The sequence below is a fragment of the Mustela lutreola genome, chromosome 9, assembly GCF_030435805.1.
Source record: "Mustela lutreola isolate mMusLut2 chromosome 9, mMusLut2.pri, whole genome shotgun sequence".
NCBI classification, from domain to species: Eukaryota; Metazoa; Chordata; class Mammalia; order Carnivora; family Mustelidae; genus Mustela; species Mustela lutreola.
In genome coordinates, this window is record NC_081298.1 from 123248046 (window position 1) to 123267688 (window position 19643).

Consider the following 19643-nt stretch of genomic DNA (forward strand, 5'->3'; position numbering starts at 1 on the left):
AGATTTAGGCATATAGCTTATGGACTGTGGGAGAATTGGAAGTTTGAACTCTGTACTTCAGGGACTCCTGAAGGTTCTACAGTCATGTGAAAGGAGGTATTTATTTAAAAGTTAGTTTGTAAGCAGCATCTGAGTATGTGAACGAAGGTAAAAACAAGTGAATTAGAAATTTCACAGTAACACATAGTATACATTATGAGTTGATTGGTAGTAACATACAACTTTGAGGTGAGGGAAAGGCAGAGATGTAAAAAATATTGTGAAGGAATAACCAGATGTGCTGATGATTCATTGGATGTAGAGAGAATGAAGCTATGTATTTTCAAAGCTTTATCTGCTATTCAGAAGCTGTTTCCCTTCCTTTGCTGGGCAAAGCAGGACTTAGTCAATGCTCAGCTCACATATTACTTCCTCTAAAAAGTCTTTAACAAGTCTCTCATCCTACAAAATTAATTCTGGAATCTTTGTGTTCCTAAATGTTGATCATGTAATTAGCATTGCCCTGTTACATCATTAATTTATAAGCCCTCATTATGCCTTCATTAAGTATTAGGATTTTAAACCTGTAAGACTACATCATTTGTAGTGACTGAAATAAATAAGTTCAGAAAAGGATTTTTTTTTTTTTGAGGAAAAATTACTTGGTTTTAGATTATATAACAGTTGCAGTGTCCCATTCCTGCCTATGTGATCCAGGAATAAGATTTGGCATATGCTTTTTTTCCTTTGGCTTCACTCTAAAATCTGAGGCGTCCTCTGCATATTCATGTTTTAGATTAATTTAAGTGTCATAAGGCTCAAAACAGCATAAAGTAAAGAGAAAGTGTCCATTTAGTATAAAAATAGGCTGTATATTCAGATAGAATTGGGAGCCATCTTGCTGTTTTTGTTGTTACTATTGTTTTACCTTACAACTGTGACTTTTCTGAGTTTGTCACTAAAAAGTGCGTAATGATGTCACTTAAAGACTTCTTGAGTCGGTGTTCAATGTTAAGTGAGACTACCTTTATAATATGCCTGGTACATGATTGGTGATTGTGAGGTATATAAATTCATAAGAAATGGCTCATTTATCTCCCAACCTTGTCAAAATGACAACTGTTTTGTTCCTAATAAATGTCATAAGCATGTTTATGTAAAATGTTTTTTGAACATGTTCTGAGAGAAATTTTTAAAGGCAGAAAAACAGGTTTTTACCTGAAAAGCAAGAAGTTGCTTGCTTGTGTCTGAAGACAGAAGCATTGATATTTTAGCACAAAAGCCTGAAGTAGCGCATCGGCTCTTTGTGTCTCTTGTAGAATGATGAATTGAATTTTCTGCAACTGCAAACCATTAGGTGATTCCAACCACCTCATATAGACTGAAGGAAGAAAATTTTGCTAGCAAAGGTCACTACTGGGAATATTTGCTGAGGCAATAAGAGGCTGACCACTGCTCCTGATGAGATTGTGTTACCCTTAATGCCCCCACACCCCCAAAAAGCTCACTTTGAATTATGCCTACTGAGGGAAAATGAATGTACATGTTTACTGGTCAAGGGTATGTACGATCAATTATTTTTCTCTATTTTGTCTACCCTCTGTCATCCTAAAACAAAAGTTTTACATTTAACTTTAATACTCTGAACAAAAGAAGATTGAGTAAATACTTGTTCCTTCCTGTACAGGATCTGTATATATCCTAAACCAGGGATAGGATAAAAGCACATTCCATTTATAACTCCCTTAAGTGTTCCACTTCTCATCCACAGTCCCTCAAAGTCATGCTCTTTTTTTCAAAGCAAACTGACTGGCAGAGCCCTTTCTTCCCCGGGTGCACTGTGCTTTCCTGTTGAGATACAAAGCCTAAAATATAGTGTTACTACTCTTGATATCTACAGGCACTAGTCTGAGTAAACCATAACTACTCGTGTTCTGCTTTCTATAAATATCTGTTCAAATTGAGCCTAGAATTTTCTCCCAATTCACTCCATACAATCTTTCATCAGGAACTTGGTTCTTAGTACTTTCACCATCTCCTTAGTTCTTAGTAGTCTACTAAAAGACTTCTGTGGCAGCTTATTTTCACCACCAAAGGTGAAAAGATTTCATCAAAGGATTTCATCAAAGGGGGCAGTAGAGCATAAAAGGAATTCAGGCTGTAGTCTAGAGTTAGACAGACCTGGGTTCAATTGTCGCTCCACCACTTTGGGCAAATGATTTAACCTCTCTAAGCCTCAGTCTCCTTATCTGCAAAGTAGAGATAATAGTATTTATCATAGGGTTGGCTGTGAACATTAAGTGAGATTATCAATGCAAAATGTTTAACACATTGCCTGGAACATTTTAAACATCTAGTAAATCTTACAAGAGTCAAAGAGTACAGGTAAAAGTTGCTGGGATAGAGGGGAAGGATGCTAAAAGGCAATTTTTATCTTATAATTTAGCCTATGGTATATCCTACTTACCTTCAGATACAAGTGAACCAATAAAAATTATGCTTGGAAGTGTTGCAAGGGAAGACAGTCAAATTTGTTTAGTGATTACTAAGGCCAGAGAATGGAACAATGACTGAGATGTGATTCCTACCTTGAAGAGTCTTAAGAGTTTAGTTTCTCTTTTAATAAAACTTCAGTAGCCACTGTTAATCTCATAAGGATACAACAAAAATAAATAGGTGATATTTTGAAATAACACAGGTCTCATTATAGAATTTAGGAAGAACCGTAAGAAATCTCAGTCTTATATCTTACATGGGTGAAAATCTAGAAGGGCTTTATAAGAAGTAAAAGGGATCACTGCTAGTAGAGTATTAATGAGAACTGAGAAGTGTCAGAAATACTCTATAAATATAATTTGAATGAAAATTACGGTGTGATTGACTAAAAGTATTTCTAGTTTATATGGTTATTTTCTAATTAAGATACCATTGTTCAAAGTCATATAAATCCCAACAAAAATGAAATGTGCAAATATATTATGATACTTATAACATGTCACAAATAAAATTCAGGTTTCCTAAGACTAATGACATGGGGAAATGCTTTATGATAAAGTGAAAAAAGCAAGCCTAGATATACTATGCTTCTAACTTTTTAAAAATAGAAGATAGAAAAGTGTATAGGATTACAGAACTATAATGATCAAAATAGGATGGTATTTGCATAAAACTGACCCACAGAGAAATGGAACAGTATAGAGAGCCCAGAAATAAACTCATGCATATATGGTTAATTAATTTATAACAAAAGAACCAAGAAGTAGGAACAGATAGTTTCTTCAGTAAATGGTGTTTGGAAAACTGGATAGTCACATGCAAAAGAAATGAAGAGCACTGCACAAAAGTGGTTATACCATGCACAAAAAATCAACTCACAATAGATTTAAGACTTGAATGTAAGGCCTGAAACCATAAAACTAGAACAAAATGGGAGACATTCATCTTGCCAATGGCTTTTTGGACTTCACACTAAAAGCAAAGGTAACAAAGCAAAAATAAAAAGTGGGATTACATCAAATTAAAAAGCTTCTGTACAGCAAAGAAAACCATCCGCAAAAAGAAAAAGCAGCCTATGGATGGGAGAAAAAACTTACAAGTCATATATCTAATAAGAGGTTCACGTCCAAAATATATAAAGAACTCCTACAACTCAAGAGGGGGGAAAAAAAACCCAAAAACCACAATTACAAAATGGGCAGAGTCAATGAATAGACTTTTTTTTCAAAGAAGACATATAAGCCAGCCATTACACCAAAAGGTGTTCAACGTCACCAATTATCAGGGAAATGCAAATCAAAACCACAATGAGAGATCATTTCATACTTGTTAGAATGGCTATTATCAAAAAGATAAGAAATAACAAGTGTTGGTGAGGATTTGGAGAAAAGGGAACCCATGTATACTGTTGTGGTAATATTAATTGCTACAGTCACTATGGAAAAACAGCATAGAGTTTCCTCAAAAAATTAAAATTAGAACTACCATATGATCCACCAATTCCACATCTAGGTATCTATCCTAAGAAAACAAAATCACTATCTCAAGAAGGTTTCTGCACCCCCTTGTTTGTTGTAGCACTTGGCAATAGTCAAAAGGTGGCACAACCTAAGTGTTCATCTGCTGATGAAGGGATAAAGAAAATGTGTGTGTGTGTGTGTGTGTGTGTGTACATGCGTAGACTATCATTTAGCCATATAATATTGGAATGGAATATCATTCACCCATAAAAAATAAGGAAGTCCTGCCATCTGAGACAACATGGATGACCTTGAGGTTATTATGCTAAGTGAAATACTTTAGACAGAAAAAAATGTGTGATCTCACTTATACGTGGAATCTAAAAACAAAGCAAAAAAAAAAAAAAATGAACTCACAGATACAGAGAACAGATGAGTGTTTGCCAGAGGTGGGGATGCACAGTGGGCAAAATGGATGAAGTGGTCAAGAGATCCAAACTTCCAGTTATATAAATCAATCTTGGGATGCAATGAGCAACATGGTGACTATCGTTCACAATACTGTATTGCATATTTGAAGGTTACTAAGAGAGTATATAAGTTCCCATCACAAAAAAAATAAACTATGTGTGGTGATAGACTTTAACTTATTGTGGTAATCCTTTCACAGTATGTCAATTCATTACATTGTACACCTAAAACTAATACAATATTATATATCAATTACTCAATTTTAAAAAGTGTATAGCAGAAAACCCATACTTAATCACTGATAAAGCTGGTGAGGTTATGAATAAATTTATTTTCTTTTTGAAGCTTATATTCAATAAAACATTTCAAAGAAAACGATTCAGGCTCTTCAAATACTTAATACTTTAAAATACTTGAGATTCATGGTATATTAGGCTTCAATTTAACACAAGTCACAATAAAAATCTTTTAGTGTAGTAAGCTACTACAAAAACAGATGTGGACACAAGACAAAAAGAAACTGAAAAGGAGAAGGATTTCAACACTAATTTAACTCATATTGTTCTAGTATATAAAATTATTACATATCCCTGCCTGTAAGGACCAACCACAGGTCAATAAATAACTTGAGTTTGTTAATAACTTACATAAATCTAATTCTGATGTAGTACTAAATCATACCTTGAGAATAGCTATAAGCTCGAGAAGGATCAACTACTATGTCCATTGAGAAGGAATTGTGTGATTCCTGAGAATGTTTCTCCATCACCTCTACTGTATCACTGGATGAAGATGATGAAGACAATCCCAGTCTAACATATCTTCCTTTTTTACCACAGAGTGAACAATCTACTGGTGTGGCACTAGGTCCCCTGGGCAGTTGAACTTCATCTCTGTTGTAGTTTCTAACAGCTCCACTGTGATGCACAGAGCGTTCCCGTTGCCATATATAATGGGTTGGAGCAATAGCCATAACCTACGACGGAAAGCTTTCTTTTAGAATTTTATAAGACTTTAAAATTTGGTAAAATTAAGTACAAAAATATGACTCACAGGCAGCTATCTTTAAAAACTAGATCTAAAAACCTAAGTTACTTGAGGAGGAGGAGGAGGAGGAAGGGGGAGAGGGAGGGGGAGGGGAGGGGGGGAGGGTTAAGGGAGGGAGAGGGGGAGGAGGGGGGAGGAGGAGGGGGAGGAGGAGTGACAAGTATAATTTCTTAACTGACTTCTCTTTGGCATTTAAGAATGGGGAGGAGGGGGAGGAGGGGGAGGAGCAGTGACAAGTATAATTTCTTAACTGACTTCTCTTTGGCATCACTATCTTTAGCAGTAGGTTTATACCTTTCTTCCTGAACTACAGCAAGTTTAACAATTTCCAGTACCTTCCCTATATTGGGTCTCTGCTACATATGGTCACTGGATTTTGTTCAAAACTCTGTTTATATCACATCTCTACTTTCTAAATTCTAGTCTGGAATCAAATAGTAGCGGACAGACATATCAGTTCTGATGATACTGTGCCATGTAGGACAGAATACATCACAACATAAGAAGAACAGAGAGGGACGCCTTGGTGGCTCAGTTGGTTAAGCAACTGCCTTCAGCTCGGGTCATGATCCCAGAGTCCTGGGATCGAGTCCCACATCGGGCTCCTTGTTCAGCAGGGAGCCTGCTTCTGCCTCTGCCTCTGCCTGCCATTCTGTCTGCCTGTCCTCGCTCTCTCTCTCTCTCTGACAAATAAATAAAATCTTAAAAAAAAAAAAAAAAGAAAGAAGAACAGAGAAAAGCTTCCTCTTGATAAAACTGCTACCTTCCATCATGCATAAACTGACTGGAATTGGAATCTTATTCTCATCAGATTGGCATATTCCATAATCTATGAACCAATCTAGAAATTAAGCTATCATCAATCTAAATAATTTCCACCTCAGAGGAGCTGATATCCAAAAAGGTAAACTAATTGTAAGATGATAAGATCAGAATAAATAGGGAAGTTGTCTTTACTCTTTTCTGGAGAACCCCTACATATATTTTTCAATATAATCATACTTCATCTCTTTCCAAAAAAGGACTTGAGGCAGCCGACAAAAAGTTAAAAAAAAAAAAAGAAAGAAAAATCATTAAACTAGGACCCAAAAGGAAAACTTTGGCTAAAGGGAGCAAGCAGACATGCCCATAGTAAAGACTGATAGAATTAATGTAGTTAGGTATACAATTTGGCTCTTAGCTTCTTTGCAACAACCAAGGTAAAAAAAAAAAAAAAAAGAGAGAGAGAGAGAGGGTGTGAGAGAAAAAGATGAATTAAAAAATCTATACTATCTGAAAGGAGGAAGTAAGTTTTTTGATAGTGGTATATAAGAGTGCCAAATTTAAGTACTAGCTGGCCCATCCACTTATTAAATGAATGACTATGGACAAGTTACAATCCTTAAGCCCTAGTTTCTTCATCAGAAAAATAGAATACTTATGCTACTTCAGTCCTTTTTAAAAATGCTATTTAATTCCTGAGATAAAATAACACAATAGACATAAATGTGTTTTCCAAATTAACCAATATAAGCAGTGGGAAGCAAGCTGTCAGAGAAAACAACACTTAGGAATTCATTAAATGTGAAGTTCTCGGTTTGCCACTCAACTGACGTATGATCTTGAGTAAACCTCAACGTCCTCAGTCCTCAGTTTCATCAGATGTCAAATGAGAATTCTACAACCCTCACAGATATTTTTGTGAGGATAAGAATTTATATGAAAATATTTATGAATTTGTACAGCATAATGTAGATATAAATTATTGTAAGCCAGTTTGTAAATACTATCACAACTTGGGTTTACTTTAGGATGAGACTAAAGAAATGGGTTGGCAGTAATGTCAATTAACAAATGCATAGAATACTTAACTAAATTTCTAACAACATGTCTTGCCACTTTAATGCATCAAACCTCAGGGCAAGAATGATATAATTCTTCTTGATAACAACCCCCACAACACTGAACTTGAGTCTTACTCCTAACTTAGCTGTTAAATGAATAGTTAAGAGAACAGGATAAAGTCCAGGTAATTTCCTTTCCTATATACGACCATGATTCAACTGGACCTAGTTGAAATAGCCATAAGAAATCCTATCTATGTGCCCCTGTTGTAACAAGCAGTGCTAAATCAGCCCAGTGAAGAACTTTTATAGTTTATTGTTTTTCTACTACACAGATAAGAATGTATGAAAAAGAATTGCAAGCTTTAGGGGCGCCTGGGTGGCTCAGTGGGTTAAAGCCTCTGCTTTCCGCTCAGGTCATGATCCCAGGGTCCTGGGATCGAGCCCCACATCAGGCTCTCTGAGAGCCTGCTTCCTCCTCTCTCTCTCTGCCTGCCTCTCTGCCTACTTGTGATCTGTCAAATAAATAAACAAAAAAACTTAAAAAAAAAAAAAAGAATTGCAAGCTTTACATTCCATTCACTTTGTCAGTCAGCAGTATTTACTGAGTACCAACTATATGCCACACACTGTTCTAGGGACTGGGGAGTACAATAAGAAAATAAAGATCATGCCCTCTTGAAATTTATATTCTAGCAAGGGTAAATAGACATTAGCAAGATAGGTGAAATGGAATATATTATATGATGGTTACATGCTATGAAGAAAACTGGGAAAAGAAATACAGAGGAATAGTGGGAGGTACTACTTGTTATTTTAGCAGCTTTATTGAGCTAAAACTCAAATACCATACAGTTCACCCACTTAAAGAATACAATGGCTTTTAGTATATTCAGAGTTGTACAACCATTACCACAGTCAATTTTAGAGTATTTTCATCACTCCGTAAAAAAAGAAATCACACCCCATTTTTCCCTCCCCTCAGCCTCTGGCAACCTCTCATCTAGTTTCTCTTGGGCTTTGTCTATTTTAGACAGTTCAGCTAAATGGAATCATACAATATGTGGTCCTTCGTGACTGGCTTCTTTCATTTAGCATAATGTTTTCAGGGTTCATTCATGTTTTAACACAGATCACTACTTCATTCCTTTCACTTGCCAAGTGATATATCATTGTATAGATATATAATATTGTTTATCCATTCATTTGTTGATGGACATTTGAGTTTTTACTTTTTGACTTTTATAATAATGCTATGAATATTCATGTACAAGTTATTGTGTGGTCATAGCTTTCATTTCTTTTGTGTGTATATAGCTAGGACTGGAATTGCTCCATTGTATGGTAACCCTTTGTTTAGCCTTTTGAGAAACTGCCACACTGTTTTCCGAAACAACCACACTATTTTAAATTCCCACCAGAAATGTATGAGGGTTCCATTTTCTCCATATCCTTACAACACTTGTTCTATTTGTCTTTTTCATGATAGCCATCCTAGGGGTTGTGAAGTGATATGTCCTTGTGGTTTTGATTTTATGCTTAATGGTTAATGATGTTGCGCATCTTTCCATGTACTTTTTTGCCTATTTGTATATCTTCTTTCAAAAAGCCTTTTTGGATCCTTGCCCTTTTTTTTTTTTTTTTAAAGATTTTATTTATTTATTTGACAGAGAGAGATCACAAGTAGGCAGAGGCAGGCAGAGAGAGAGGAGGAAGCAGGCACCCTGCTGAGCAGAGAGCCCGATGTGGGACTCGATCCCAGGACTCTGAGATCATGACCCGAGCCGAAGGCAGCGGCTTAACCCACTGAGCCACCCAGGCGCCCGGATCCTTGCCCTTTTAAAAGTTGTCTTTTTACTGTGGAGTTGTTCGGGCTCTTTATAAATTCTAGATACAATCCCTTATTGGACAGATAATTGGGAAAAATTTTCCCCTACTTTGTGACTTGTCTCTTCACTTTTTTTATGGTGTTCTTTGAAAGACAAAAATTTTTAATTTTGATGATGATCTCTATTTTCTTTTGTTGCTTGCACTTTTGGTATCATCTCTAAGAAACCTAATGCAAGATAATGAAGATTTATCACTACACCTTTTTTAAAAAGGTGGGTCTTTGATCCATTTTGAGTTAACTTTTATATATGACGTGAAATAGAGGTCCAACTGCATTCATTTGCATGTGGATATCCAGTTGTCCAGCACCATTTGTTGAAAAGACTATTGTTTCCCTATTGAATTTTCTTGGTACCTTTGTCAAAATTCAGTTGACCATAAAAATGAAGGTTTATTTCTGGACTCTTCAATTTCATTCCATTTCAGGAGATACTACTAGATAGAGGGTGGTAAGGAAAGGTTTCTCTGAGACGATATTTAAGTAGAATTTTGAATGAAGGAGGAAGAGAAGTACACTGATATCTGGGGGAAAAGTATTCCAAATAATAAAATCCTAAAAAAAAAAAAAAAAAAAATCCTGAGCTTGGAATGTCCTTGTTGTGTTTAAAGAAGGGCAAGGAAGCCAGTGTAGTTGGAGGGAAGTGAGATGAAGTAAAGAGGTAAGAGAGTTGGCAGACCAGGTAGAACTATGATAAGGGTTTTGCCTTTACTTTATGTGAGATGGGAAGCCTCTGGAGGATTTTGAGTAGAGGAGTCATGATTTGACTTGGTTCTAAAAGATTTAGTTGGGCTGGTGTATGAAAATAGACTACAGGAGAGGAAGATTATAAGAGATACTACTTGGAAGGTTATGGCAATAACTGAGGCAAGAGGGAAAAAAGTAGGGCTTAGTGGTAGAAGAGGTGTGAAATGGTAGGATGCTAGATTATTTTCTTAAGGTATGGATGTTGGAAGTGAAGGACACCACTTTTTTTTTTTTTTGGACTGAACAACTAGAATGATGAAGTTACCATTTATTAACATGTGGAAGCTTATAGGAGGAGTTAAGTTTGGAGGTCTGTGTGCGGGAATCAGAAACTGGATTTTCAGCATGTTAAGTCTGAGGTATCTACTAGATAATGAAATATAGATAGGGAATTTGATATGCACATCTAGATTTAGGGAAAAGATCTGTTGTCAGTGTTGAAGCCTTGAGAGACTAATCTTTTCTGTAAATCTCATTACACAACTGAGTTTACAGCAATCCAAAACTTTTTAGTCTTTTACATATACACCATTAAGCCATACCATTCTCTGGCTGTTTAACACTCTGATGCCAGCAACTGAAATAACCCCAGCTCTAATCATGTAAATTAAGTTGCTGCAGTTATAGTGCAAGTCGTTCTTAGGAGTGGGTGGGCAATCTGCCATGAGGTGAGCATTACCTAGCCCAGCCTCTTGCCTCTGATACCCACTCCATGCTCTTAGCTGGGTATATCATGGGGCTTGTTTACTTTGGAAAAATCAGAGTGTTCAAATAAGGCCTACTATCATGTCCAAGGATGGCAGAGGTGCACAATTTATCCTCTAGGGAGGTAGTGATAAAAAATAGCAATACAGGACTCTTTCATTGCTCTGTAATTGGAATGAGTTGTTTAAATCCTTTAGTGAGGATCCAATAATATGGGGAAAGTATACACACCTGATTTTTCTTATTTTTCTTTTGAATTCAATTCTGAAAAAACTTGGCCTGTTACTCAGTCTTCTTGGTTATTTTTGAATCCTTTCATTTCCCCCAACATTCAACAATCCTCTTAGTCTGATCCACAATTATGCTTGCTTTCTAATATCTTCATCTCATTAATATAATTAAGAAAGTTAATTCTGGAAAGAGTTCTATGATGCATCTCCAAAATAGTCCCTGAAGTTTGATTGGCTCTTCGGGACTATCATCATTAACTGGATAGGACTTCATTTCATTATAACATTATCTAATTCACATTTACCAAACTTCACTGAACTAGTATAGGTTTACAATGATCACTGCCTTCCATTTAATTTTCGACTCTAGAATATTCTTTAGTTTGAAACATTAACTCTTTAGTGAAAACAGAATGTTAGATAAAATAACCCATCTTTTGTTTTTATTTTTAAAATTTTATTTAAATACAATTAACTAACATATATCATTATTTTCAGAGGTAGAGTTCAGTGATTCATCAGTTGTATATAACACCCAGTGCTCATTATATCACGTGCCCTCTTTAATGCCCATCCCCGTTATACCTCTGCCCCAACCCCAACCGGCAACCCTATTTGGTTCCTATAGTTGAATCTCTTATGGTTTGTCTTTTGTCTCCCTCTCTGGTTTCATCTTGTTTTATTTTTCCCTCCCTCCTCCTATGATCCTGTTTTGTTTCTTAAACTCCAATATGAGTGAAATCATGATAATTGTCTTTCTCTGATTGACCTATTTTGCTTAGTGTAATACCTTCTAGTTCTATCCATGTCATTGTAAATAGTAAAGGTTTCATCTTTTGATGGCTGAGTAATATTCCATTGCATGTATATATACATATATACATACACATCCATACCACATCTTCTTTATCCATTCATCTGTTGATGGATATCTGAGCTCTTCCCATAGTTTGGCTATTGTGGACATTGCTGCTACAAACATTGGGGTGCAGGTAACTCTTTGGATCACTATGTTTGTACCTTCTGGGTAAATACCTAGTAGTACAATTGCTGGATCATAGGGTAGCTCTATTTTTAACTTTTTAATTACATTGTTTGCTAGAGTGGATGCACCAGCTTGTATTCCCACCAGCACTATAAGAGGGTTCCCCTTTTCCCACATCTTCACCAACATTTGTTGTTTCCTGACTTCTTAATTTCAGCCATTCTGAGTGGTGTGAGGTAGGATCTCATTGTAGTTTTTATTTGTATTTCCCTGATGCTCGGTGATGTTGACAGCATCTTTTTCATGTGTCTGTGGCCATTTTTATATCTTCTTTGAAGAAATGTCTGTTCATATCTTCTACCCATTTCTTGACTGGATTATTTGTTCTTTGGGTGTTGAGTTTTATTAAGCTCTTCATAGATTTTGAATACTAACCCTTTATTTGATAAGACATTTGCAAATATCTTTTCCCATTCTGTCAGTTGTCTTTTGGTTTTGTTGACTATCTTCTTTGCTGTGCAAAATCTTTTTATCTTGATCAAGTCCCAGTAGTTCATTTTTGCTTTTGCTTCCCAAAATAACCCATCATTTAATTTTTAGTGTCTTTCTGTTTTATCTTAATAGAATCTGGCACCAAAGAAACATACTTTATGTATTATTCTATGTGAAAAGAGGTATGATTTTTAACATATTTAAATTTTAAAAAATTTTAGACCATGCAGTGTGCATTTCAATCTTGGGAACTTGAAATTTCACAAACTTTATTTAATGGAAACTATTATTCAGCTCCAAATGTTATTGACATATTTTGGAATGTGCACACTGCTCTTTCCCAATATATTTGCGATCTTTTAGACTACAGAAACACAAACAAAAATACTTACTATAGAAGTAGGTTGCTCTGAAAAACAAATGACAATTTTTAATTATTGTGGTATAAAATTAAAACATCAACATTGTAATATACAAGCTGTACTCATGGTAACCATCAGGGTTAACAGTCTACTCTCACATATATGAAAAATGAAATATTAGAAGCACATTAAAAAACAAGACAAGGGAAATTACATAAAGAGAAAACTGAGATTACATATATAAAGTACTTAAAAAAAATCTTACCTCCTCACAGCATCGCCTGCTTACAATAGCCCTATAGTCAATTCTATCCCAGAGTTGGTCCCTTAACTTTAAGAAATTAGGGAACAATTTTCTCCAGTTTTTCCCTAAAGCCCATGGAAAAATTTCATATTTGGATTCTTCTTCATCTTCTTCAACTGTATTAGCCAGATACCTAACAAAAAAGACCAACAACTCAAAAAAGAAATGGGAAAAGGACATGAACAGGCAGTTCACAGATGGACAGACAGACACACACACAATCACTTCTAAACACATAAAAGACATTCAACCTTACTCATAATTAAAGAAATGTAGGTCAAAAATAAAAATAGAGTGAATTTTACCTTGTTGAGTTCTGCATATTTTTGTACTCCTATAAATCTTGAGCTTTGTTCTGGGATGCAGTTAAGTTACTTGGAAACAGTCTGATCCTTTCAGGTCTTACTTTTATGATTTATTAGGTGGATCTGGAGCAATGTTCAGACTGGGGCTAATCATTCCCCGCTACTGAGCCAAGACATTCCTGAGTATTATACTCAATACCCTGTGAATCATGAGTTTATTCTGGCTGGTGGGAACAGGCACTATTTTCAGCCCTGGGTAAATGTAAGGCACTGTTCCCTCTAATCTTTTATTATGCTCTTTCCCCACACCCAGGTAGAATCCTTATACACATATGGGAATCGGTATCATCTTCAATACTTGAGGGTGATCAGGCATGCACAGAAGCAGGAAAACATGACCCATAATAAAAAGTATCATCAGTGAAAACTGAAACATGTTAGAAATAATAGACATTAAATAGACAAGGACATTAAAGCAGTTATATTTATTCCGGATGTTCAAAAAGATAAGGAGACACATCCATTGCACTTCTAGAGATGAAAACTATATAGAGTGGGACTGACAGACTAAATATTGAAGAAGAAAAGATCTGTGCACTGAAGACAGCAATATAAACTACTCAAAATGGACACACACAGAAAAAGAAATAAAAATAATAGAGGTGAAACTGGAGTCCCTAACAGGTACTGGCTGGACAAAAAAAATTTGAAGAAACGGTTGAAAAATTTGGGATTTGATGAAAGCTATAAAGTATTAATAAGCTCAATGAACCCCAAAGCACAAAATATGAAGAAAATTACAACAATGCACATCATAATCAAATTGTTCAGAACCAGTGACAAAGAGAAAATCTTAAAAGCGGTCAAACAAACAAACAAGCAAAAAAGACATTTTAGATAAAACAGAAACAGAGATAAGGATAGAGATTTCTCACTGGAAACAATGAAAACCCCATAGATGACTTTCCAAGAAAGTTAATTACAAAATATATAAGAGAACAAGGCACCATAAACTGAAACAGACCCTGAAGTGTGAAAATACTGAAATAGACAAACACCAAAGGAAACAAGTTCTTAAAAGCAGTAAGAAAGGAAGACAAATGATCCCAAGTGGAACGTTTGAGATGGAAGAAGGAACAGTAAGCAAAGATGTAAGCATGTGGGTTAATGTAAACAAATATTCAGTGTATAAAACAACAATAATAATGTGTCTAAGTTTTTGGAGGGCTTTATGTAGAACTACAGAATTGCAAAACAAGAGAATATAAGTTGAGAAGGGGGTGACTGGAGTTAAAATACTTAAGATTCTTGATTAAAAATAAATGGGATAGAACTTCCTGGTAGATGAACATGTGGAAATCAGATGTGCTGAGAGGGTATGGAAGCTCCATGCCCTTTTTCCATACCCTGCCCTATGCATCTCTTCCATCTAGCTGTTCCTTAGTTACATCCTTTTATAATAAACCAGTAATCTAGCAAGTTAAAAAAAAATAAGTAACTGGCTGCATAATTTCCTAACAAATAGAGGACAAAAGGTATCAAAAAGTAAAAATTTTAAAAATCTCAATCAAAAAGAAGGTAAAAATGGAGTGGAAGGCAGAAACAGAAAAAGTGGGACATAAAGACAAGATAGTAAAAAAAAAATCAAATATATAAGCAACAATAGAGTATCATTCTGCAGCCAAAATGAATGAACCAGGGCTACTCATATCAGTATTGATGGAGCTCAAAATTCTAAAGCAAAAGAAGGAAGTTACAGAAGAACAGAAAACATGACTATTCTACATAGTCATTGTAGTTTAGGAAAAACTAAACAATATATTATTTAGAGGTTTATACATGGAATAAAGAAAATCAAGAAAATTACTACCTGTGGAAGGAAGGGGGCTCTATCTGGGAAACTGCACTGGGAGCTTCTAAGATTCTGCAATGTTCTTTTCTTGAGTCATGGGTACATGAGTATTTGTTTTGCTTTTTCTTTTAACATACATACATATATACACTTCATGCACTCCTTTTGTAGATATTTCACATCAGAGATTTCCAAAAGGCACAGAAGTATATAGTACACTTCTATTTGGGTGATATATATACTGGTTCATGTATAGAAAATTATTTCTAGACAGATACATATGAAATGTTAATTATCCTTGAGGAAGGATCTTGAGGTCTTGATATGAGGAAGACTTACTTTTAATTGTATATACACTTATGTCCTTCAACAAAAACTATATGCATATTCAATTTAGTTACTTTAATATAAAATTCACACCAACATATTACTTTATCCTCCCTTCAAAAATTATACATCTATTACCTTAATATAAAGCACTTCATTGTTAAACCCATTCAGTTATATGAGTCAAAACATGTCTTCTGAAATTACATAAAGTAATTCCTTATTTTAGTATCCCTGAGAGTTCTTATTCAAGGGTAGATAGAAGCCAGAGGTTGGCCCCTTTCATGCTTATTGACTAAGCAAAACATAGACTATCTATAATGTACTATGGTTCTATGAAATCCTGTCTACATTGTAATTCTATTCTAGATTAACAATTTTTCAGGCTCAATGTGATAAAATATCTGTATTTTATACATGTAAGTTGTCTTCTAATTTGAAGTAGATTTTCTTGGAGCAGAGTCCATTTTTTTTTTTTTTTGGTATAATAGTTAATTATGTATATCCAAATAAAGAATTAAGAACATCCATATGTTAAGGATGCAAAAAAAAAAAAAAAAAACCCAAAAAAGATACACATTCCTTGCCTTTAAGAAGCCTATAGTCAAGTAAAAGAGGCAACTATGTATGAAACAAATAACTGTACAATAGAATATGGAATCATGACAATAAAAGTTCAGAGTGTTGTAAGAATACATAGAAGGGAAAAGAACTCGAGTAGAACTGTGGCTAACTGAGAAAATATTTACTGAGAACTATTAAGTCATGCTATATAAAAATTATGATTAGATAAAAAATGGAAATTAATAATCCATGTTATTTTTAACATGGAACTTATTATGCAATATAAAATGCAACTGCATATACTACTACATAGTGTAAACGGACACAGTGCTTTACTGGTTATAAGATTACTAAAACATCAAACAAATCCAATTTCAGGAATCTGGTCAGAATTAAAACTAAAGCTTCTTCTGGTTTGCTTTTAATTTTCAGGTGGGGAAAAACTACAAAATAGATATTGCATCAACATACAGATATAATACTAAAGAGATATGTAAACAGTGGCTAATCACTGAATTTGGTCATTGGCAAGTCACACCTGAATTTGCACCTGAGCTCTGCCACTACTAACTTTTGTGAGATTGGAAAGTACTTATCTTCCTAAGTCTCAACTTCCCTATCTGTAAAATAATTAGATAATGTATTTCATAGAGGAGATTCAAGGAGCTTATAAAAATCATTTTTGGGATATCTTACATATAGCATTCAGTATTAGCTAGTACTATTATATCCCCACAATTTAGCAATCATCACCAAATGTTATAGAGTTCATTTTTCCTCACACTTGGGGAAGTATGTCTTCTGAACACAAGAAGAGATCAGTTTCTTCAAGTCCTATTCCCACTTGGAGTCTGAGTTAAAGACTTTGAATTAAAACTCACTCATCAGTGCTAACAGTTGTGCTATTCACCTTAAGTATTCACATGTAGTTCACTAGTTAAGTCCTTTTAATTATATCACACATTTCCAACTGTAGTATTATATTTACGTAGAAAACATTTTGAGATTGAGATTGATTTTCTTAAATTACATTGCTTCTAGAAGAATTCTGACCTATAGATCAGAAAGCCATGTTATTAAAACCATTTAATAGACTACAAAGTTAGTATGAACTGTCTAATACAAAGTCAATGGAAGAACTGGAAAACAAACCATATTCCTTGGTCAAAGTTCAGTGTCTTAAGTAAAAGAGTTAAGTCATTTCTAAAGGTATCAGATATGAATAACTTCTATGTTATAGAAATAAATCTACAATTAGTATGTCTACAGCATTTCTACAAACTGTTTAATGTAAAAGGACAATGATGATTTTAACTATAAATTTACTGGAAATTTCAAAGAGACTATTTTTGTTTTTAAAACATAACTAAATTCAAAAGAGGAAAATTTGGGATAATTTATATGGAGTACTCTGAAAAATGTAAAAGGTAAAAAACAAACTTAAGTGGAATACTTAGGCATCTAGCAGGATAAGATCAGTGAAAAGAACATAAAAATATCCTATTGAAGTAAAAAAGTATGTCTTCTATATATAAAGGGCCTGTTCAAAGATATGTATCAGGTTTTAAAAAGCCTCTGTTTATTTTTTTATGAGTTACAATGTTAACTTTATTTAGTTATTTCTTTAAGTAGGCTCTATGCCCAATGTGGTACCCAAACTCACAACCCAGAGATCAAGAGTTGCATGTTCTATCAACCAAGCCAGCTACTGCCCCAAAATAGTGTGTTTTAAATAAGGTATCACGTATATTACAAATAAGAACCACAAAAATCACTTAGCAGAAAGCATACTTACAGAGCAATAAAGAAATTTATCCTGGTATGCTCATTTATAGTAAATTTAGCTCTCTTGAAATAAACAAAGGTCATAGCCAAAAGATACTATAAGGAAAAAAGTAAAAGTTAATATTAATGTTTTGCTTTCATAAGTAAAATGGCTTTAAAATAGTTATCTTTGAGATGAATAATAAGCTAAAAACAATAAAGCATGACTTATTTTTATTACAGAATTCCCTACTTATTTGGGTCCTTACTTTTTGACTTCTGTAGTCCATGTACATGGTGAGAAATAGTTCTGAACCATTTATCATGATTAAGATTAGGAAGAACTCCTAAATTTTATTATTGCCAATATTTTTTTAACTAAAAGCCAATTTTTTTTTTTTAAATGGAAGGAAGGCTTTTATTTTTATTTTTTTATTTTTTTGGTGTTACATACTCTGCTTTCTTTTATTTATTTATTTTTTAATTTTTTATTTTTTATATAAACATATATTTTTATCCCCAGGGGTACAGAAAGCCAATTTTTTCCTACCTTAAATCTCAAATCCATAGACAAGTTGAAATAATAATAAAACAAATAACCATATATCCTTTGCATAGATTCACCAATCGTTAGTATGTTGCCACATTGGCTTGATGCATATATCTATACAAAAACTTTTTCCTAACTCCTTAACTGCAGACATCCATACTTTTTATTTATTCGTTGACTGAATGACTGATCGAAGGGTGGCAATTTTTAAATTGAGGTATAACTGACAAAGTTGTATATATTTAAAGTTTACAATGTGATGATTTGATATACATATACATTATGAAATGAATACCAAAGTCAAGTAAATCAACACATCCATCACCTCATATACCTTTTTTCCTTTTTGTTAAAAAACACTTAGGATCTACTCTCTTAGCAATTTCATATACTCACTTTTTAAAATTACCTTTTAAACATAACTTCTAACCAGAAATTAGAATACATGGCTCTATTTTCATTGGAAAACAGTGTTTTAAATTTGTTACTAGAAAGAAGTATCTAGGCTGGTATTAGGACACTATGCCAGGTCCTATCTATCCAAATTAAAAACAACTTATAGTACTGATGTATTAGATTCCCTCTCATAAAATACCTATTTATCCTGGCTTCATAGGATTGACTACAAAGATTATTCCAAATTTTCAAGGTACTTTCAGTAGAGAACTCTTGAAATAGTGTTGATATGGTATGCCAGTTAGTTACTTTAAAAGCACTGCCCCCTGCTGTCCAACAACTTTAATTACTGTAATGCACTTACTGTTGAAAACTCTACAACTCCACATGCACATCTACATAGATATTTTATATGAAGGCATTACTGCTAATTTTTAAAAATATTAGTGACTTTGTGAATATGTTTAAAAGGATTTCATTTTCTAGAAATACATCATCTTGAAAAATTTATGGACAAGATATTAGGATGTCTGAGATTTGCTTCAAAATAATCCAGTTCTGGGAAGGATTGTAGGAAACAAGCAGAGCCATGAGCTGATGATCATAGTAGCTACATGATGGGCACATGGAGGGTCTTTGTTCTATTTTCTCTATCTCAAGATATAGATGTTTGAAATTTTACAAAATTAAATTTCCAAAATTAGAAATTAAAAAAACAAACTCTAATTTTATCTTTGCTACCTTAAGCTTGAAATAAAAAAGTTTACATCAGTATTAACTTAGTAAGTATTTAATCATAAGCTAGTCTTCCATTCATCCCTTTCCCATTGGTTGTTACATTAAAATTAAGTGTGATGTGAGTCACAATGAATTTTCTGATATGACTACTTGGTCTA

At 34.1% G+C, this 19643-nt stretch overlaps 1 protein-coding gene across 3 annotated transcripts in view; it reads right to left on the bottom strand.

Moving 5' to 3' along the window:
• Window positions 1-19643, bottom strand: part of SPDYA (speedy/RINGO cell cycle regulator family member A) — a 30748-nt gene that overhangs the window by 2154 nt on the left and 8951 nt on the right. For 2 of the 3 annotated variants that reach the window (XM_059188726.1, XM_059188728.1), the window contains exons 4-6: window positions 17833-17918; window positions 12951-13122; window positions 5088-5382 (exon numbers count right to left, since the gene is read on the bottom strand). In XM_059188726.1, the coding sequence (XP_059044709.1) occupies window positions 5088-5382; window positions 12951-13122; window positions 17833-17918 (553 nt within the window). Of the gene's footprint in view, window positions 1-1197; window positions 2229-5087; window positions 5383-12950; window positions 13123-17832; window positions 17919-19643 lie in introns of all 3 variants that reach the window. The other variant, XR_009357412.1, reaches the window with a different exon arrangement.